The sequence below is a fragment of the Argopecten irradians genome, chromosome 7, assembly GCF_041381155.1.
Source record: "Argopecten irradians isolate NY chromosome 7, Ai_NY, whole genome shotgun sequence".
Classification (NCBI taxonomy): Eukaryota; Metazoa; Mollusca; class Bivalvia; order Pectinida; family Pectinidae; genus Argopecten; species Argopecten irradians.
Window position 1 is genome coordinate 38,357,388 of NC_091140.1, and position 24,133 is coordinate 38,381,520.

The following is a 24,133-nucleotide window of genomic DNA, read 5'->3' on the forward strand; positions in this document are numbered from 1 at the left end:
CCGGTGCTAATATTGTACTAAGGAATTAGCACATTCCTGTCGTGCTTGCGTGTTAAAGCTCTTCTTGACAGTTAGCACTCATGTAAAATTTGTCTCGAGCACTTGGCCTTTATATTGTCTTTTCATGCAATCTGACTATAAAATATAACTAAATGAAATGTTATCGTGTGTAAATTTCTACCAGTCGTAACGCTACAAGAAATCAAAATTAAGCATTTGTGGTTTTATTTGTCTTTAAGGGCCACGGGTTTGTGCCATTTTCTCCTGCGATATAAAACAGTGTTCGAGGAGAAATAAAGCCATATTATAGTTCCCAGACTGTTCCAATATTTATATCTTGATTTGATGGTTGTCAGTTAGCCCAGAGAAAGTTGGTGTGAACGTAACTAGTTGATGGTGGGCTATCGTGTTTGAATACGCCATTTAGGCCTGGTTGGACGCCTTTCATACCGCTAGGCCTGACTGAGTGAGTCACGGCAATCGGTACGGCATGTTATTGTACGATCTGTACACACACACTTACGATCTACACACGGAACTAGACGGACGTGCTCTCCCCAATTACTTCAGTATGCCTTCAACAACCGCCCAGGATATATAGCCAAGTTTACAATTTGGAATTTACAATATAGTGTTCGTTTATGCAGACATTTATAAACTGTGGCCGGATTTCTCACCTGTGATTTTTCTGTTATGGCGATCTCGGTTTTACCTGTATAAATCCGTAATGGCGAGCTAGATGACATGGCGACCAGGTAACCGCCGTGTGGAAATTTATGCCTCTCCAGACCATATCAACAACTGGGTGATATTTTTCTCCATACGGCAGACGTTATGGCGATTCTCAAGACATTTCTGTGTTTCTCAAATACTCGTGTCGGCACACTGATATGTGGGTGCTATAGTTTGGTAAGTACATGGACATTCATTAGATAGTAAAACACATGCATACCGACTATATATACGTTACAAGAACACTTATTGAAATCACGGATTTAAAAGCGATAAATAATTCTTGAAATATATGTCAATTTTTACGTACATGTATATATAATTTAGATTTTCCACTAAATACCAAGAAACTTCGATCGTTTGAGTTTACCTGACCAATTGCCGAAGGCATTACCCACATGTGTTAGGCGACTCAACAGATAATTATGCGGGTAATTACGGTATATTCTTATTGTATACATTTTAGCCCACTCTCTAATTAATCATTAATCACTGTACAAGGGTTTGAGTAAATTTGGAAACATAACGAGATAAGCCTATTTACTTCTCGCTAATTTTCTGAGGCATGTTGACAACATCGAAAACTAAAGATTGAACAATGAAAAATATATTTCGAATACGTACGGTTACAGTTGTACAAACATGTACCTTCGGTTTAGTCGATAATTGCATTCTATTGAGAAGAGTTTGAGATCTAGGGGGATAACTCGAGACAGTACGATCTCCACGTGTTTGTTAGTTTAATGGCTATAGCTATATTTATGGATTTTACAAATACTACACGTATATTCAACATGCATCTCATAAAATCGATGTTAGCAGTCACAACAGAAGTTGGGGTTTTGAAATTATCTAATCTAAATATCTTATTAAAGATGAGATAACTGACGAATTGTGTAATCCGAATGACATAATCTGTCTGATCCGTCATGTAAAAAAGAAAACAACCTAATTTTTATGGTCCATAAATTTCCTGTATGACAAAAGTGCAATAAAACCGATACATGCACTGTACTAGTGATGTCATTTCATAGTGGATCTGGCATGCCACAGGGATCTGAGAAATTGTTACAATATAAATTTCACCCACAAGACTCAAAGTGTCCAAAAACAACGTTTAGAGGTTTTAAAGTTCTGCATGTAGATAAAAAATGGATGAAAAACATACTATATATGTTATATAGTAGACCCCCAAGAATGCACAATAGTGGTCTATGGACACTCTTGGTTCATCATAGTTTTGTATTTACATGTACATCTCCGATCGATGTGGTTCATGCAAGTAATGTTTTATCAAAGTGATGAGAACAACTGGGGAAGTTTTATTGGGTTTAATTATCATCGTGTCATGAAAAGTGCAATTATCACCTTTGTCAAGCTGTAAAAGATATTTCACATATTTTAAAAACTACTTCCCCACCCATAACTTCTCTGAAACAGAAGTGAGTAGCGTATCAGTTTGCAACTATTCAGTGGAGTCAGTAATTAGCCACATGTGGTAGCCAACTCGGCAGTTTCGGTTTTTATTCACCATCAATCGATGTAAGTATACGGGCCCAAAGAGGACGTCGCTCCTTTGTGCCTCATTATAAAGATAACGCGCCGAAATTTGATCACAGATATATTGCATTTTTACTCACTGACTCGACAATCACCGGCTGCAGCAGCTGGGATCGCGTTGTAACAAAGCCGTTAAGATGTCCACTGGTCATAATGTTTGGCGGGACTCCGGACTTTATATGTCCAGCTTTGATAATGTTTGACCAGAGAGCGAATTACTGTGCTTTTATTAACACTTTCGGAGTGGATCAGTGGAAAGTATTGGTCGATATGCATCTGTAATGCACTAGCCCTTGTGTGGATACTCTCAGGCATCAGAAAGACCTAATTGGATGAAACCGGAAATGCCCTCCGCTGAGAATGATTAGGGCCCCAGCTGGTCCCACTTTGCGGTACGATATATGTCTGGGTGTATTGGTCCCTTTAGGGATATATGGGTAGTCGATCACCAGCAGACACATGACTGATTTACTAGTACTACGTTCTAATAACTATTAAATTGTCCATTGATTTACTGGAATTTCACAGCCACTTGGGGGACCTACAAAAGCAACATAATTATATTTACTGTAACTCCCGTGGGAGCATTATGACTACGGTCTGACACAGGATTGGGGTTGATGAAGGGATTGACTATTTGGGTGCTTTATTGAAGTACTTCCGGAACGTAAAAATGTTTACTGAAAGTTAGCTGTGATATATTTACTACGTATGCATTTTATTAGCTAGGAAAGCAATAAAATATCGTCATTTCGACATTTCATACTTTAGACACAATTTATCTCCCTCTTCCGCATCCTTGCCCTCGTGCATAACTGCCAGTCACTTCCGGCGATCGAATTTTGTAATTTTTCATAGCATGGTTAAAGATATATGAAGTGCTGTCGACATTTAATAAAATATCGATTCTAGGAATAATCTTTGTATCGATGATCGACAGAACTTGGTTCCAAATATTTAAACGTATAACCTAATTAAGATTATTTTGACACTACCATATGCACGGTACCGCTCTTGCCGTTTCTAATGTATTTTTATCCTGTCGTTAAAATCAATGTTTCAATGAAAAGTATAATTGTATAACGCATGTCCAGAACAGAAACTCTTGATACATTTGATGTGTGATACACAAGAGACAGGTGTATATAAATGCTACATATGTGTCTCTTGTGCTTGATCCTTTGGAACAATACATCGTCCACCTGTCAGTTGATCGGCGTCTAGACGTCCTACCGTGAAGGTCATTCAGTCAGCGCCACATGACGTTATCTTCACTGGTACCATAACAAAACATGCTTTAGTAATCAAATGTCGAATTAGCGATTGGTTATTTTAAGAGCCAACGTATGCTGTCCACCGCCTGTCCGCCACATTGTTCGCCTATTTTAGCCCCAATAAGACAATGACCTTCCGCAAACCAATGGCAAAGAAAACAGGCTTAGACCCTTGAGCCTGGTTTTACAACTCTATCGCCAATTATTTAATTGTTTGAAGTAGCAGTAGAGCTTAGGTTTTTATTGAGAACAATACTCTGTTATTGTTAGCTCTTGTGTTTTTATCTGGTAGATTTTTTCAGCTTCCAAGAAAGGCGTCAAGAGTCTTGTTGCGACGCAAAGATTGGCGTAACAGTACCGCCCAACCCACTTCATATGCGTGCACGTGAGCGCGTGAGACATCCATATCACATCATTGGTAAAGCAATAATCCCAGTTCGTGCCAGATACAGTTCTGTTATCAGACAATGGTTCGATAGTAGCTGAGAAGCCCATTGTTTCTGCTTATGGCAAACTGTTTAATACTGGTCCGTTTTACGTAGTTGTTAAAAAACCACGCAACCTTCCTGAAATCCATCTGCTGTAGTTTCGCCAACGGCTTTCGTGGCAGACGGCCATGCACTTTTGGGCTAAAATTCATCAAAGTTTGGATCGGGTCAGCCAGTGGCATATTGTTTCTGCGTGTTTTACGTACAGATCCGATAATCATTTTAAAATTGATTCGTTTATCGGCCAACTCTCATTAGGGTTCTGAACTCTTAGTGATTTTTTTGGATGCTGAAATTTGGTCACTGTGTGTGTATATATATATATCACCTGTAAAGCCGAATTCCTTACTCTATTCAAATTCCTGAAATAAAAAAGGCTGTTCCGACGCGAACCAGGTGTTTTATTTAAAGTTGTCACGTTACAACCAATCCAGTAACCTAGTAATTCGTTCAGGTTTATGTCTTTGACTCTATAGTACACAATGACGGCATGCAAATGTATAACAACTCACAGGTACTTGGCACAGTATTCTAACCAATGGTTGATATGATAAATTATTGACCATTGGTTGGAAATTCGTGCCAAGTCCCTGTGTAACCTACACACAATACCGACATAGGTGACAACCGATTCAACGACTCAGAAGTTTCTTCACATTTCTATTTCTCTTAAATGTATTATTTTTTTCTTGGGGATGCACGAGCATTGATTGATAAGGATATTACGTTATATTTGTATTATTTGACATGATTATTTGTGTACAGAAATGAATCGCTATGACCATCACTAAACATGCAAATCTGTTTCCTCACGTCAAAGAACGAAAAGGTTATCACAACATGTCTGAATGAATTTGTCCGGGTCCCTTCGCCGGATTTTACAATACGACACATTCCAGGGGCGTGTTTGAAAGGTCGGATTCCACTAACATCTTATTGTGGACGATGTCCAAAGTACATTCGACTGACCAGTGATCAACGAGGGCCGGATTCACAGCGGGAAGCTGTACAGAACGGATGACCATTCAAATTAAAGAGGATGTCATTTATTTGGTGTCAAGGGGAACTCGATAGTTAGGCTAATTAAGGCAGGGATGGACCGTTATTAAGTTGAGTTCGTCGGTAAATAAACTTTCCCGATGGGGCTGACTCAGTCATTAATCAGAATATACTGTATAAATTAACGACACCCTAGGTCTACTACTGGCAATGATACACGCACAATGTAGTCAAAACATTTTCATGTAAATATCCGCTTCTACAAACCAAAGTTTATGATCGAAAAGGAGAGTGATTCATTGTGATAAGTTATGAAATAGCTAGCTATTGTATTTTATAGGTGATATATCCGTGAAATAAATTTCCTAAAATTTAGTTTATTGTTCTAATCCATTCCCTAATGCTTTGAGCAAGGGTAATACTCTGCGATTATATATATGCTACGCAAATTCTCGCAAAACAGTACTGCAGTGAACATTTCACTTGCGAAAAAAACCCTGAAAATTTAATTTGAATTATGTTGCTTTCATCAAATGGTCTTTGCATTTAAATTATCACACGCAATTAAATCATATTAATTTCTTATATTTGCTTTATGTTACTTAAGTTTGACAAGTTTTTATTTCATCCAAATGCATAACAGGCATATAGGGTTCATGGTGAGATTACTATTATTGTATATACATGTATTTCTGTGAATATCTTGAATCGGTAATTGTAGCTAAGGGATAGCCATGTCACCTTGTCTAGTGTTACACACCTAATCCTTATTGACAAAATGAAGATTTCAGTTGTCATATATAAATCATTATAAAAATGTTGACATTACAACGCAAATATGCTAAAGTCAGCTCGTCCATGATGTGACATAATTATCATTACGGATGATAGAGCTATCAAAAATGCTACGGAGTGATGTGATCATTCGTTTGTCGCCTTATCTGTTGGGGCCCCTGGGGATCTAGCGACTTACATGGATTAGGGGTTGTTGGCTAACCTTTGACCCCGTTATCAGTTGTAGTTGACACCTGTGCTGGGTACCTGTCAGTCATGAAACATAACGTCCACCTATGGGTGATGTGTAAATAACATTTTGGGCTGTCAATCATAATTTGGACGACACGGAGTATGTCCGGAGGCTCGTGACAGTGACCAATTGGTACAGTCGACACGACACTTGCTGTTACTAGTCATGTAAATTGAATGAAGAATTTTCTCTTCCATCTGGTCAGCAACATAATCATATTTTATATGTAAATCCGTTATATATATGATTGATCATATAATTATATGATATCAGCTCTGGTATAATTACCTAGGCACTTAGGGTATATTGATGTCTTGTTTGAATTATTGAAATTATTATTAACCAAGAAACGTTTGTGGCTTACGTTCGGATCAGTTTACCAATCTCAGAGAAATTGGCATCTGTATGAATATGTGTGCATTACATAAATATGAAGTAGTGATATAAATTCGTTTGATGACATGTACGGGATGCAATAAGGGTGATGATTAGTATCCTAGGGAGTGAGGGGGGGTGGCATTTGATCAAATGTCACGAGCCTGTCACATGACCTTTTGTCCCTGTCCCCTGGACACCAGTTAATGAAGGGTCCGGATCAAGTTTCTCCTGTCTTTACAAAATGATCCCATTCGCGATGCTTATCCAATGAGCACTATCAGGAAAATCTAATCGTGATATTTCATTTAAAAGGATTTCTCATTTGGATCAGTTTAATACATTTTGCACTGATGATTCATCATGCCTGCATGTTAGAAACTAGTTAGCTCGTGTGCTTTCTGGTATTTAATGTTTTTTATGTATCAGATATGTGATCGAAATCAGCTTTATATATAATGAAGCTATTCTTCATCCATTAAGGTTTCTCATATTCTGTACTCGGCAACATCGTACAAAACATTCGGGATAATTATTGTGTCACCCGGGTGATATACAAGGTGTATACTGGTCCACCTCCGGCACAGAGACATCTCGGGTGACAGTCGAACAAACTACTTTTACAAAAAAAGAAAACCTTGACACAAAATCTTGTCTTAACAATGAGAAACCATAGCCCAATCGACACTCTGAACTTGACTCTCTCTAGTTTCAAAACAGCTTCCTTGAAAAATGTCCTCAAACACCCCTCTTTAATTTCATCTAGGACTCAGATAGTGTGCTATCTAAATCTCTAATTTTTGGGAATGCAAAGTTATTTAAAAACTAAAATTCTTGCAGATAGAGCCACGCGATCTTTTCAACAAGAACAAGTTTTAACAAGTTTTGTATTTATTGTGAAATTTCTTTTCGCAATTTTGATTTCCGTTTGTTTTAATTTTCCTCTCGAAAAAACGTGAAATCTTGATATTTATTTAGAGTCTTTGGCCTAAATGGATGCCCGAAACTCGCAATTGCCATCAAGCTACAATTTTCACGACACTATTTTGAACAAAGTTCTGGCATTTTGACAACAAACACCTTCGATAAATTGTCAACATTCGGTCAATATACTTGTTTGAAGTATCTAAAACAACTTTTGCCACCTTATATAAGTATCTAGACAATTTGTGGCGGTGTCTCGGACACGAAGGCTTTGTCGCAGATGTACTTGTTATTGACATAAGTCGATGTTTGTTTGCGTGCGAGGAAGTTGGTGTTTGCTGAATATCCAGGCTGAGAGGAACTTTATCATTAGCGTATGTGTAAGATGTTAGTGTAGACATTAGACCCTGGGGCTATCTCGGGACACGGGATTACGCTGGCCATTGGTCATCTTTGTACTGTGTACCTTGTGGGTTGATCTTGTTGTGTATATACGAATAATGCTACACGGTTTGAGTCTACTTAGATGTGATATGAAAATAAACAATGACTGGTCAACAAAATTGATTTTAAAATTAGTCTTATTTACTCATCAGGCTGGGAACTCTGACAAAACCAGCGACACAGCAGTAACGACAAGCCAAGACCAGGAAATATGACTTTATAGAAGTTTGATTTGTGACAATGATTCTGCAGTCTTTCATTATGACACACGCTTGAGACGTCAGAATGTTGTTTAAATTACTTTAAGTAGACAAAATACTGTATCACATTTATGATAAAGATTGAGACTTTTTCGGCCCCTCGAGGCTTCTAATCTCTTACAAAGATAAGGAAGATTGAAAATAAAGGGTTCATTGTTCGGCGAAAAGGTTCACCGGGGCAGTCGTAAATCTTATATCGTTAGCCCCTAAACACCTGACGTCCACCTGTTTACTGGACCGTGACAGATCACGTGATATACAACACCTGTAATTAGATAAAAACAAACCTGTAGTTTTGTACTATTGTATTACCTTTGATGATTTGTCGCGTGGCTGGACATTGAGTCATCCCTCCGGGTATTTGGTTTGCGTACTCAGTCAAAGGAAACTGCTCCTCATTTAATTGTTTACGTGGTCATAAATCAGTCATAATTAGCGAGGATACCGTTTCTTTACGTCGGAAACTGTTTTGATACAGCTGTCATAAATCAAATTAAATGGTTTTCGTAATAATATACAGTTATCGAACTATACATAAGGGTATGCGCTTATACGCATTCCATTTTCTTTAATTGTATAGTGAATACGTTCACGAACGTCAAGCTTTTCGGGGCATAAATTGATCATTTAATTTGATAAATGATGAAAGTTGTATTAAAATTCAATCTTATTTATCAAATATTAAAAGACACTATACATATACAAATAGTTCAATTAGATATTAACAAAGGTTAAATGGTTACTTTATCATTGAAGTTTAAGTCTTCAAATATTTTATCATTAAAGTTTTTATCTTCCAAAGACATTTTTAATAAGGCAAGTTCGTTTGTTTTTTACCTTATTTGTTCCAAATCAAAACCAATTTGAGTCTTGTTTATATTTTTGGAGAAGTTTTTAGTTTGTTAGGTACAGCTGGATCATAGGGTTGACCAAAACATTGATCATTACATGAGCAACCTCAGCATTTTAAAAACTTAAATATAAAAAGGCTAAGGGGCGAGAATACTCCGAAAATCATTCTGACATTAGGTTAGGCCGACCTTGTTGATGTTTCTTAATGGATGTTTTTATGTAACGATAAACATTGAATTCCGTCGTGGCATTGTTTGAATGTTAAAAAGTAACATGTTTTGACAGCGGACAAAACAGTTAAACGCTAAAATATGTTTATATATAACACGGTATGTCCTTGTGTGGTGACCGAAAGAATATTTTCGTCTACGTTTAAGACTTAAATCTTAAATAAAACATATCTTTGACAATTTACAAAATGTAATACACAGTGACTTAAGTCTGTTAGGCTACTTTTACAAAGGCGTCAAATTCTTGTCCAATTTTGATTAACAAAGGATTGGACTATTGTGTAATCTTTAAAGGGACAATTCAGTCTAAGAGAACATTAAAATTTGTACATATATCGGAAAATAACCAGTTCTAATGGGAATTAGACCAGTCGGGTTTTCTGTGATATGCCAGAAAAGATCATGGTAATGAAATGCGTGTGAAATGTTGAAACTCGCTCGCTGTCCGCCATTACACATTGTGGTCGAACATCTTGTATGCCGAACCCTGTCCCTTGCTCGTAGAGAAATGCTACTTTTGTCTAGAACTGCTCAAATCGCTCTGACAGTAGTGTTTTTACCTTATCAGGTGAATTTTCTTGCCTAGAAATCATTTTTATCACCTCCACAGTGGTTATGTAGTTCATTTGTTTAACGTGCGTGACTTTGGCTCGGATATCGGTACAGCGTACATGTTGTACCTGCTTAATCGTATTGATCAACGATTTGTATTTACAACGGTATCAATTAAAATACTAAATAATGACATGGAATTTGTCAATATTTTATCTTATATGTTTCATAAGAAATGTAGAACAATACATTTATGCCATATTTTGCTTCTTGATAATGTAAAAGAATTAGCCTGAGTGAATTGTCCCTTTAACACTGGGATTTAGCGGAATATACAACTATATGGCCCGTATACAATACATATTATGAACACAGAGCATTTGTGCCGTTTCCCTGTCTTTGTCGTGAACTAAGTGGGGGGTTCTTTGAGGTCCATATACCTTATCACTTATTTACTCTGTACTTTTATGCCCCGTATAAGATACCGACCTCCACCTTTTGAGACGTGAGCTTAGAAAATCCCCTAAACTATATAGAATGAAAAGAGTCATTTCGTATCTACTAAAATTATCTTAATCATTTTATTTTAAGGTATTGTGGAGATTTTGTAGGGAGTTATTTTTGTGTCGATATCCGGTTAATGGTTTATAAGACACTTCGATATGAATTTATTGGTTCGCTCCATGCGTTTGATGTAGGGAAATAAACGAGTTTCAATGGACACTCTTAAATACTCTAGCAAACATTCTAACGTTTAAACGGTCATTTATGTGGTCAGGGATTCAAGTCTTGCATTACGGACAGTGTCCAGTAACTTTACCTCGAACCACTAGTCGTGGATGTATGGACAATGGTCTGTTACTTCAAGCCTCTTCCACATGCATTTGTACATATGGAATACATTCTCATTCATTCAAAATTTAAACAAATATGTTGATATTTCTAGCATGTTTCAGGAAATGCAATTGTGCCAATGTGGCACCTTGCATCATTCCTATAATTAAAGAAAGAAAAAAAAAAAAAACAAAAAAACTTGTAGTTCTTAGCTTACAAGATTAGTATTTCTACAAAATGTAGCTCTTTTTGTTTAGATGATGTCAGTCATTTGGTCAAACTGTTTAAAGTAACGCTATTTTTTTGTCTGACTGATATCAGCCATCGTAAAATATATAGCCTGAAGTAACACGGCATTCCAGCAAGTAAGACGATTTGTATACAAACGATATTCTTTCAGGTACAACATGTAGATATATTTATATGCAACAACGTATGGAATGTCATTTTAAATATTTTAACATATTTAAAGCACTGTTTACACAACCCCAGGGTGGGCTAATATTGAAAATAAACCGTTGTAAAACAATAGTTGTAAAAGATGTCAGATACCAAACATTATCGTAAAAAGAGTTAGATATGTACATAAACTCGTTTGATACCAAACTTTAAAGAACGTGGTCATTTTCCATAAATAGGTTATGCACATTAAGTGCAAATGACATAAGTACATATATTTTCTCAAACCTATTGAAGGTGGCCACCCATACCCATGTGCATACCTTCTAAATGAAATCTAGATATTTACATATTTCATGCCGAGAGTAATACTAATTATGATATGAAGAACAAGGCGACATTTAACATTGAACTTGCCTTGCTGACGTCTTCGCTTATTTGTCATTTTGTCATTCGAACCAAACAAAGAAATAAAAATCAGCGTCGTCAAATTCTAGGTTGATAACGACGTATATTCAGGGCACAATATTGTCCGTGACACTAAGATATGAGAAGGAATAGATGCCGACATCAAAACACACGTATGCCCTCTTTGAACTATTATTTTTACGTCTATACCTTAACACACACATGCATTGGGGAAAGGGGAAAAAATGAGTTCGGTCTGCGTATTGTTGTTACCCATTCAACAGAAGCTGTGGGAGTCAATGTTCCACTCATGACATTCTCAAGGGCCTAAAGAGTTTCTCGAAGGAAAGAATTTGTAATCATTGTCATGGACGAAAAATATCATTTTCTCATAGTGTTTTAATAAATGTCGGTCGTGACCTGGAGTACTGTTAACCCTCCAGAGCAAAGAGATGTCCAATTCTGTTTAACATATTCGAGGATTTTGACAAAAATGAAGGGGATGTTTTTTTCGCTGAACCACGTACAATGTTCACAGAGCATGTCCGAATACATGTGACAGTTTAATTGTTGGCCATGACACCAACAAAAAATCACAAGACAGCGGATTAGACTCCATGACTTCCATGATTGATAGCAGCTTAAACTCACCCAGGCGATATTTCCTCTGTGAGAAAAAAAACTCCACTGGGAATTGATTCATTTGAAAATGGACTATTTAATTCACTCGTGAGCTTATGCATTGTAGATACATATAATATAGTGTCGATTCGTTTCGGCATTTAAGTTAAATAGGTGATTATTCCGACAAGTTCTAGTCGTGGACGTTCTTTAGGTTAAACAAGAACGGTGTCCACACCTTATTTTATTAATGTCGCTTCAACATCATACATGTTTTGAAATTGTCAAAATTCTTGACCTTAATTTCACCTGTAAGCCATTCAACATAATTGTCATAATTATTTAGGCCTGGTGGTATTGTATATCTCATTATAAGGTAATTAGATCAAAATTATTCTTACTTTACAACTGATGGCCCTTTCACGTTAAATACTATGCATAATATCATGACCGCTATCGCCAGCTTGACTGAAGAATATAAACATCGAAGAAGAGTTGCATTTAGAGGTTGCAAGCATACAATTCTTCAAAAATATGTTCCAGACTATTTGTTCCATTTTCTAATGAGCCAGTTTGAGACGTCAGTGAATGATAATTTGTAAATTGTTGTAAGTTATTTTAAATGTTTAAATGTTCAGGTCGTTCGTCTCTAACAAAAGTGTTCCAATTGTGTATTTTACATTGAATACCTAGGGGTGTGTAATTAGCATAGCATTGCCTATAACTTCGGCATGACTGACTCGCCGAAAAGCTGAATAGTTTGAGGTTATAAACAGAACAGTTAAAGTCGCCATATTGTCACTTCATTTATGGGGTCGAACAAAGTGTGTGTTAGGTCTAGATCATTTGTAGTCTTCTAGATAGGCTAGTCAGACGATGAGGTTGAAAATAAGCTAACGGGTATTAGCCAAAATCTTTTGTTAGTTATCGTTTGGCGTAATTTTCTTAATTAGAAAAGCAGTTCAACAAAAACCAGTATCACGTTCACAAAATAATGCAAAAAATAAAAGTGATACATTATGACAATAGAACATTTATATGACTTCAAAATGTGAAACGACATTAAATTACAAATATTGCATGTACAGACACATTGACCAATTCCATGACCGCCTTCGCTTTGTCGCTTTCGTTTCCAATTCCATGGCCACCTTTACTTCTCTTTGTCACCTTCGTTTCCTTGCCTGAAGTGCCAGGCACCATAAAACTATTCTCAGACAGATATTTTTACTCAAGTATATGATTTTACATAGGCTTGACCAAAAAATCTGTATGATAAAGTTTTGTGGTGCAGGGCCCTGATCGTCCTTACAACTTAAAGGTGATTTTTATAGGTAATATGGTTTATGTAATTTTGTATTTATGTCGGTAGATGAAATGAATTACAGTTTTGTATAGATGTGTTTGTTTGTGTTTTTCAGGTAATCTCCTTGATTTGTCTCGTATTTTACCTTTTCCGGTATGTGGGATACCAACTTATACAGGACTCTCCAGGTAAGCTGATTTCAATATAAGATACTTAATTTACGGAAGAAAAAAAATAACGTAAGATATTAACGCAACAAATAACGAAAGTCGCTCGAAATAAGAGCAGAGACTACCAATCAATGAGAAATGTAATTATAAATAATTTAAAGATTTGTAAAGTTATTTCTGAGAAGAAAACCCAATGAAAACGTACCTCGATGTCACTCTTCTGATATGTTAAGAGTTACTTCCCCTCGTTTCACTTCGTCATTAGAAGAGAACATGCTTCCTTTCCGTCGGCCAATTCGTTTTGCGCACTTCTATAATTCATAAGTAAAAAAGTAGTCACTGAGGATCTTCCAGCTTATATATGCATGTAAGAGCATTCGAATGCAGAAAAAATAGAAATCAAGTGATCAAAAGTTATATTGTACTGACGGAGAGAAACGAAGGGAAGAAACTCTGAATAAATCAGAACGCAGTACTCCTGAAGAGTTAGCGTTCTTTGCTTCCTCAAAGACACCCACATACAATAATAAGTAAAATCCGTTCCAAGTAAGGCATCGGAACAATAATGCATATATACATTTTGAGTGGAGTTTTTTTGATTGAATAGGTACTTTGTATACAACAGGGAATGTAATATGGAGTTGTAAAACACATATCATGTAGAGGTTAAATGTTAATTAGAAATAATTATTTGCATGTATTTCGTCTTTGAATATTACAGAGTTAGCTCCCTTGCGGGTAGGTATTGATTGTTAAGTCATAATTTTTTGAGCGCAATTCACGTCGTTTTCTCGGAAAAGTATGACAAGAAAAAAAAAAAGCCCGCAAACACATGACGTCACAATCAATACCTATCCGCAAGGGCAGATAACTCTGTAATATGCAAATACAGAATATACAAAACATTTAATGATCATGAATATGAAATTTCACACGCTGGGATTAGTAGTCTATAATCATTATTAAATATTCTGATATACATGATATACCGAGATTAACCTTCCCCCCGTTTGATCTCGCTTTGTATAAACACATAAGTAAGTAGATCTCTTTGTGTATGTCTCACGAATGAATTACAGTAAATCACCCCTCATTTCACGCGTCCATGTGTGATTTGCATGAATAAACCTGATAGGCGGAGTACATGAGAGTTCGATACGATTTATCCAAACTTGACGATCACAAATCAGATGTTATAAGTACCTTTGAGAATCGTCTCCGTCCTTTGGTCACACCTGAAACATAATAGCCTTTCTATTTTATGGTCCTTCACGTCAATGCCTTTTTAGTCCACCGGCCCTTGAACTTATCCTCTGAATTTAAAACTCTCATTTGTTCGTCAGCGTTTCTCCACGCCTTTCTGTAACAATGGTCGTTAATTTCACCTCGAAATAGAGTTGGAACGGACGTTAACAAGGTCAAAGAAAGACTCTTCAGTGAAACCCATCGTTCCCAAAATTAGATATAACAAAGTTCTCATTTATTAATTTTCCTTCTATACGATACCGATTGTATAATATATCTTATATATAATGATAATAAACATATTACGTTTGAATTGGGAAAGATTATTTTGGTCTTCCATAATTTCTAGCTTTAAAAAGTTTGAGAAGGTGAAGGAAAAATTATTAATACTCTGTATAAGCGATGTGTGCGAGTGGACAGTTGCTTGCTCATTGCGTCATAACGTGCCATCTGATTCTAGTATGATCTTGAATATGATAACCTAGATTCGTATAACTAGTGTCGTCATTAAAGCACATAGAATTCTTGTTGGAAACACTTTCAGTCAAAACTCCAGATGCAAAAAAAAAATCTGAAATATATCTTTCTTATAATTTAGGCACGTACATTATTATCTAAATGCCTGCAATCGGGTTTATCTATATTCAGTTTCCAATACGATTTTGTATATACTGCTGGTGTTGTCTATTGAAAAATGAGTAGTGCAATGTACTTGTACCAAACTGATCCGGATAAATGTTAGTTTGGCTCAGTATATTAGTATGACGGTTTTCCGGAATAAGTGTTTCGGCGTTTGTGTATAAGATTAGAAAAAGCCTGAATGCAACGTATTTTGTTTTAAATGGAACTTTTAAGCTGTTGTTGCCTCCCTACAGCAAAAGTGGGCTTTGCTATTTGCTATTAGATAGACAAAACATTTAATATCGCTATAGGCTGGTAGGCAGTCTCCTTCAAAACGACAAATGTACTATAAGGCCTCAATATCCCTCATGTTCGCCAACATACTTGCAGCTGTCAACGAAGGTTTCTCCTGTTCTTTATCATAAATTGGCAGCTAAAACAATATGAACAGATGCTACAGCAGAGTAGATAACTATGAAGCACTACAATTACCTAACTCTCCAACATCTTACTTCCACACCACTTAAAAAACGCTGTATGTATATCGCACACGTGGACACACACAGGCCCGAAGCATCCAGGACATATTGGCAGGTTTCATTTGCCCGTATGCTTAAAAGCAATCAATGGATCTTCGTATCGCATGGTAACTCTAAATTATCTTGTTGTATACTTCTTCTCTAACTTAGGAATTTAAAATGTATCGTTTTGTCCAAAAAAAAACCCGAAAAAAAACCAAAAAAAAAACAAAAAAAAAACAAAAACCATGTTGGTTTGTAATGCTGGATTGTCTCCTTTTCAGTTGAAAATTATCATCTATTCATATCGGCCTTGTTTGTAGTATTATCGTATCCCTGCGTTGTTTATAATGTTATCTGCTTAAGAGATAATAAGCCGACACTCTGAATTTATGAACAGTAGACCAAATTGCTCTCACCAGTGAACTGTTTGCAAACGACACAACACTTTGAATTGATAAGTAGTGCTCGTAAATTCTAGGCCAGAGTTTGAATATATTGTAGAAATCTCCACACCATTGAATTTGACTGCTGTATCTAATATATAAACTACACTCAGTCCAGATGATTTATATTGAAACTTTGTCATCGCAGACATTCAAATTGAACTTTATCAATACGTTTATTAATTCATATAATATTTTGAGATAGGAATACATTGTTACCGTGCTGTACGTCCAATGTTTCTTAAACAAATCAGTTCAACAGTTAAAAGTTGTAAGGGCTATAGCTTGCTTTCTTTTTGTCATAGAAAAACAATTAAAATGTTAAATACATGTCTTAAGCATATGTAACTGTAACCGTTTTTTGTTTGTTTGTTTGGTTACGCTTAATGTCCTATTTAAACCTAGATTCGTTATGTTGTGTATGTAAATATCTATGTTTTGGGAGGCTGTGGCATATTTGTGATGTGTCCCCTTATGATAGCGGAACTCTCGCCTTTTTATAATGATATCTCACTGTAGTAGGCCCATTGTGAGCATTGTCAGTGGGTGGAAAAACGTTATATATATAACATATGTAACTAGAATGTAAATTTTGATGAACACATTTGTGCTATATATTTGACATTGTGTGTGAGTTTGAATATCGAGTAGGAAACTGGACGAACAAAGCGAAGCGGTTCGCCCAAACTAATAGCAATCAAGCCAACCCATCTTCGCGGGTCAGTGCCAGGTTACAGGTAAAAATACCATCGGTTTCCTTTGAAGTTTTACCTGTGTGTAACGTTATACATTCGCTACATTAAACTTCCATTGGTATTCATCGGTTTCGGCTATAATCACCACGCGATTTAATAGAAATCTTACGCCGTTGAGTAACGGACTTAAGCTTTATGATGGCTTATAGAAAATTCTCAATTCTAGTTTATGGATGCATGACTCGCAGGTGATGTGTGGCGACGTCACATTCGCTGTTTTATATAACGCCGGATGTAATCTTTTCCTGTGACATGGAACCTTTGTCACTGTATATCGATGAGAAAGGACGCGTTTTCTTTAAATGTGTATAAAAATACTTGAGAGGAAAACACTTATCATCATTTAACAACTCTTTGTAGTCTTTATTGGGTTTTTTCCTCACGAGAGATACACAGAAATGTTTTATTTACATCCTGTAGTGAAACATAGTAGATCGCCATTCGTTAGTTTGATAATAAAGCGGTTTCGATATAGATGAATATAACGATTGATAGATTCATATAACTAGAAAGATCCGTTATGACTTATCAACGGAAAGACATTTTGGCTTATTAAATATATAATGCAGGGATAAATGATAACTTAATATAGCTAGAAAGAACATTTTCGTTTATTTATAAACAATGCAGGGATAAATGATAACTATATATAACTAGAAAGACCCGTTATGACTTATCAACGGAAGGACCTTTTGGTTTATTAAATTATAAAATGCAGGGATAAATGATAACTTTATATAACTAAAAAGACCCGTTATGGCTTATCAACGGAAGGACAATACGTCTTTGTCCATTGTCCGACCTTTATAAGCCTCCCTAAGATGCATGGGAATATGTTATGTTTTGTAATCACAACGGCTGCGGGTTAATAGTATAAGTCATGCAATCCCCGTATAATGACTCGAGTCTAACCATGTCAGGTGCTTTATAAATCCACATTAAATTCCTCAGCATGGGTCACACCGAAAGAATGTAAACACAATTAAATATCCCCCAGTTTTCTTTTGATTGTACAAAGCACGCCGACATACTACGGTCTTTGACAAGTCAGGTGCGTGTTGGTAAATTTAAGTCACATGGGATTTTAGGGAACTCGGTTTTTAATCTATCGTGTGAATAAAACGATTAACTGAGCAAATAAAATGTCGACTTTAATCAGCCTATTAAGTGTTGCTAAAATGGACAGGTGTATCGTGTTTCAATGCATTAAGTTCATCGAGGCACCTCAGCATAGCGTTGCTTCTTTGCATTTTCTTCTTGGAATTTTAACAGTGAATGAAATCTAATGCTGTCTACCAGCATCGTGTTGACCTAGTTCAGCTCTGTTCATTAATTTAGGTTTTTGTTGAATCAGAAATGGAAAGAACCCATCACACTACAAGAATTTTCTCTCAAGAGATTTGTTTCATTATAAATAATTAATTTGTACAATGCTTATCAAAGGCCGTGCATCTAGGCTAAAAATTTTATATTTTTCATTGAAATGTTCTTGCAAATGTTTTTCGCGTCATTTTTAATTTGAAAATTACAACCAAATTTTACACTTAGTTTTACGAAGTGTTTTTATTACTGGATTACACCAGAAACATGTATATATAATATATCTGTTTTTCTGATTACACTACACGTGATAGATAATTTAACTTACCATATGTTTTGTATACTTATTACAGAATACAAAGGCATTGTTTACGCCGGATTTGTATTATATGGCCTCATGATAACGGCTTCTCTCGTGCTTATCCCAGGTGTACAGCTTGTAAGTATCCGGAATTATTGTCCGTAATTTGTTCATAATTTGTATATTAGTTGTAGTATGCATATTTCCGGTTGATAACCACGTGGATTCGAACTTAATAATCTTTCGTCGTTCATTTCTCTCACTGCCAAGCTTATAACCATATCTCATATTGCAGTACCACATCTATTTCTTATCATTTAGTTATCAATTTTGGCATTATTATAAGATTCCATACGCTTCATCTGTTGCAGTGTTTATTGATGTACAAAATGAATATTTTATCACTTTTTGTTTGTTTTTTTTCTTCCAGGACAAACGATATCTGCTGTTACCATGGGTGTATGTTCTAGTGTTGAATGTTTTATACGAAACTGGTGCAATAGCTTTACTTACCACAGTTCATATGGAGCGAGAAAAAGTAAGTATGCTCGAGTTGTCACCTCTTGTTTCTCATGTAGGAGTTATCTCCCTTACCCTAGCTAGCTGTGTTTCAAATAAGTTTGTCGATGATGTATATTATTGTGAAGAAATCCATTTATCATCTGTTGTTTTACTAATGTAAATTTCTTTTGTTTATTGTTGCAGACTTTACAAGCCTGGGAAATAGTCTGGGTATTTTTCTACTGTTTTAAATTAATAGCAAACGTAAGTATGATTTAAACAAATATTATGAATGTCAGGTAGATTTTCAATGCTGCGACATAGAATTTCTCAAAATATTTTTATCAAGATATTGAATATTAGCAAGGAGTTTGACATATGCTAACTTCATCTATTCACAGATTAGAAATTATTGGAGTTTTTGATCAATTCATGTCCTCAATCTAATTAAAATTAGACTTGTAATTCCGCTCTACGATAGGCTCTAATGGTATACCTGTTGTATTGGAGCTTAACGTAGAACATCTAATCGAGCGGAATTACATGTCTAATTTTAATTAGATTGTTCATGTCCAATACAACATTAAGATGTTTAATTAATATTAAGCTGCTCTGTGCACTGTGCACGCTCTGTGCACCTATCTTAAAATATTAATGCTTTTAGGAAAGTAACCAATTTCTAGATAAACCTGGTTTATGTTGATATCTTTAGTATTGGACCAATCAAAATCTTGTCTAGTATTGGACCAATCAAAATCTTGTCTAGTATTGGACCAATCAAAATCTTGTCTAGTATTGGACCAATCAAAATCTTGTCTAGTATTGGACCAATCAAATTCTTGTCTATGAGGAAATTGACCATTGAGTTTTTACTTACTTGCAGTGTTACTGTTTCGCCTGTGTCGTGTCTCAGTATCAAGAACTTGCAGAAGGCAGGGGCACATATGAATATTTATATAAACCGGTAAGTATACAGTAAGCTGAAGATAGATTTCATAAACAACACAAATATGTTAACTAAAAACAACGAATAAAATATTTATTGTTTTGTAGACGACAAAATCAAAATAGATCTAGTAAAATGATTTCAAAGATTATATTTATAAAAAAATTGGTATAGGAATATAGTAGTTCTATAGCATTATGTTTGTCTTGAAGGCTTGGTACTTGATTAAATAAACTTCCACAGATTGAAATACAGAAAAAAAATGTCTGGATTAGGGTTGCAGGAGTCTGATATTGTATTCAAGCAACGTTAATATATTTAGTTAATTGCTTTTCATATTTGAACGACGTCATTTATTTTACAGAGGTCACGACGTCATCACCGGCGTTGCCGAGCGCGGGAATACAATATAGACACATTCGAACTACCTTTTGGTGTCCATCTACCGCCCTACGAGGAAGACGACTCACAAAAGAATCTCAGCCCACCGGCATATGAGCAAATATTTCCAGTGCCACCAAAAGTGGAAAATAGACCATCAGAACATTATATAAACAATAGTGTGTCTCCATATTCACGGACCAGTGACGTCACAAATCGTGGCGTCCTTAGTGACACGGGTGATCCGAGCAGACGATCGAACTGTTACCAAGTTACAGTTGATGTTGTGTGGATTTGATACTGTGCAATGAAGTGTGCTAACTATTTATTATCATTCATTGATGTTTGAAATTTGGAATGCAATGGACACCTTAAATTCCATTATAGGGTTATCTTGAAACAAACACATTTGGGTGTTTGTTCGAATCAGCAAGGAATTTCTGGATTAAAAGACTATATTTCTTCCTATCTGACTTTCCAAGAGAATTTTTTTCTACTTCCTGTGTCATATTATAAGACTGTTCGAATCATTTCTAGAACATGAAATAATCATTTCTAGAACATGAAATAACAAATGTGTGCAGTACCGGTGCAACGATGATGAACTAATGTGATTGGCCATTCACTGACAAATCAAAAGACTCTTCTCATGATCTACAAACTATAACAAAAATAATTGAATGACTTCATAGAAAACAGATAAATTGATGAAATAAGTTACCACAATTTAAAAGGTAAACTCCCTTATCCAAGTGTTAAAACATGATGGGCTACATTTATATTTGGAGTTTGTGAAATGCAATATGTCAAATTACAACTCCTTATGGAACAGTCTAAATGTTTTCCGGTGAATATTATTATATCATGTTCGATATTGTTTGGCAATAAGAGCTGTTCTACCTCGACCAGGAGCATTTACAACATCACAAAGTGATACATTGTCAGAGAGATTAAAAAAAGACCATCTCTAGAAAGTAACGGTTGATATACTTCACCCACTCACCTCCAAGACATATTTTAGCCTCTTCAAGTTCAAAGGTCGGAATAGTCCATTCTGCAATTTAAGGGTCGAAATAGTTTAATTAGACCATTGTAGTGCTTACTAATGTTAACATATCTAAAAGGACCATTTTGCATCATACATTTGTATATATGCGTACAGGGACCAAAACGACGGCGGGCACGACATACACGGGTTCTCCCAAGTTCGATGGTGTATCAGAATCCGTGGGTGATCTGCTCCGCTGTACCCCACCATCCACGAGTTTCCGACGATAGGATTGGAAATAACATAAGACATTTTTATCGTTTTTGAGTATTTCGGAATCGTTATGAAAATCTTTAGTGGTTTACACCCCCGTGTTCAGACACAAGAGGATTTGTCTGTCAAAATGAAGAATACATGTATGCGAATAAGTGTTGAGGATATGAATATTTAAATGAGTGTGTTTATACAGTGAATGATAGGAAATGGATGTGTGAATGTAAAACAGAAGAAATGATTGGCAAGCACAAAAAGCGCAAAACAGACATCTGTTTGTAGTCGTTTGGAATATCTCGGACGTTAGTCATAGTCGAGAAGTTCCGAATGACTAATTAAGCATTCATTGCCTATTTACAAGATACGAGGTTTTATTATCACGATGTTCGTTTTGAGATTGTGACGTAATAGTGACTTATGAGAGCGTGCATGCTGAATAAAGATGTAGAATGTAGCATACAAGATTTTCTCACATATATGCCATTTTAATTTGTCATCCATTTGAAGTTATTGTGATAAGACGTTTATTAAAGTTGTTTTAATATACATGTATATACTGTCTGTGTTTTCTTGATACGACAATAGAAGTGATTGCTAAGCAACACCTAAATGATTAAGCGGGATAATATTTACCATTTTAACCAATTTTCCTGACATGATCGTACTTTCCTTATGGGAACCTCTAGCCATGTTCCACAAAGAAGTTTTGCTTTAAACACTTTTTATCAAAGTTTGGTTTATTATCTAACGTCCTATCAAAGGGACAATTCGGTCTAAGAGTACATTAAAACTTGCACATATTTCGGAAACAAATCAGTTCTTATGGAAATTAGATTAGTTGGTTTTACTGCAACTTCGCTAGCCAAGGGTATTAGTCCGATTCTCTTTAAATGGGACTAATACCCTTGGCTAGCGAAGTTGGTTTTACTGTGATATGCCAGAAAAGCCCACTGTAGTGATATGTAGCTGTTCAAACCTGCCATTACCCATTGAGGTCAGATGTCTTGTATGCCGAGCCCTGACCCTTGCCTGTGTAATAAAGAATTTTTTGTCTAGAACTACTCAAATCGGTCTTACAGTTATGTTAACATCATTAGATGCATGTTCAGTCTAAAAATAATTTCATCAACTCTACAGTGGTTATGTATTGCATTTGTTTAACGCGCGCGTGACTTTGACTCGGGTAAGAGTACAGCGTACATGTTGTACCTGCTTAATCGTATTCATGAACGATTTGGAATTTCAATGGTATTAATCAAAATACTTAACAATGTTGTGGAATTTGCCATTATTTCTTGTCATATGTTTCATAAGGAATGTAGAACAATATATTTTTGTCATATTTTGCTTCGTGGTTATGTAACGAATTGGCCTCAATGAATTGTCCCTTTAACAGCAAGAGTCATTTCATGGTGCGCCAAGTTTGGTTGCGGCGGGAAAGTCGGAGTTCCCTGAGAAAAACCACCGACCAGCGGCCTGTCTATATGGACCATCGTCAAAACTGTCTATAAGGACCACTGTCTATAAAGACCACCGTCAAACCTGTCTATAAAGACCACAGTCAAACCTGTCTTTAAGGACCATCGTCAAAACTGTCTATAAGGACCACTGTCTATAAAGACCACCGTCAAACCTGTCTATAAAGACCAGTCAAACCTGTCTTTAAGGACCACCGTCAAACCTGTCTATAAGGATCACTCAGGGGATCAAGATGGAATGGTGTTTAAAAGGGAAGCGGTCTTTGTACACAGGTCAAATTGCGTTGAAGTTAACTTTTTTGGTCCATTAGAAAGTGGTCTTATTAAGCAGGGGTGATGGCTAAGTCAGATTTGACTGTACATTGTAATTGAAAAGCACCACGCTTAAAGGCCAACTACCTTTCAGGAGCAAAAAATAAAGCTTTCTTTAAAAAACATTAATAACATCAGAAACATACAGATGGTCTAAGATGAGGTTACAACACCAAACATATGGAAAATTCCCAGCGTAATATAGGAGAACAGTGGAGAGTCATTTCGCTGTTTTGCCGTCTAGCGCAGTGCTTGTCAAATATCGCGTGGTATTTAGGACGACGGCGGGAAACATAAGACGACCCGCGTTATGAAAAGTAACATTAATTCAATTTGATTAAATTGTTCCTGAGGTGATGATAAATGTAGTGTTAACAGTAAGTTAGTAACTTTTGCGACTCTATAAAATTATCCATCTCATTTTACATTTTTATTAAAAAAATTAAAAGCCGTTTTGGAAAGTAGTGGGCCTTTAAATGATTTCGTGGAATTGAAATACACATTTCTACTCAATGTGATATTTATTACATAATGCATCAATTAAATTTCGTTATATATCTAATCTTGACTTCATCGTAAATAACGAAAATATT

General features: G+C 35.9%; 1 protein-coding gene across 1 annotated transcript; it reads left to right on the plus strand.

Annotated features, from left to right (window-relative positions):
* Positions 1 to 502: 502 nt before the first annotated feature.
* LOC138328362 (uncharacterized) lies at positions 503 to 22,302 on the plus strand. Its single transcript, XM_069275137.1, has 7 exons — positions 503 to 909; positions 13,401 to 13,473; positions 18,714 to 18,799; positions 19,092 to 19,199; positions 19,367 to 19,426; positions 20,046 to 20,126; positions 20,473 to 22,302. The coding sequence occupies exons 1-7, from the start codon at positions 835 to 837 to the stop codon at positions 20,785 to 20,787; spliced, it is 798 nt and encodes a 265-aa protein (XP_069131238.1). The 5' UTR covers positions 503 to 834; the 3' UTR covers positions 20,788 to 22,302.
* The last annotated feature ends 1,831 nt before the right edge of the window (positions 22,303 to 24,133 follow it).

Excerpts from the sequence above, each read along its gene's own strand:
- LOC138328362 (XM_069275137.1), top strand. The coding sequence starts at position 835 with ATGGCGATTCTCAAGACATTTCTGTGTTTCTCAAATACTCGTGTCGGC. Across the intron at positions 13,474-18,713 it reads ACTTATACAGGACTCTCCAG|AATACAAAGGCATTGTTTAC; the intron begins GTAAGCTGATTT and ends TACTTATTACAG. Across the intron at positions 19,200-19,366 it reads TTCATATGGAGCGAGAAAAA|ACTTTACAAGCCTGGGAAAT; the intron begins GTAAGTATGCTC and ends TTATTGTTGCAG.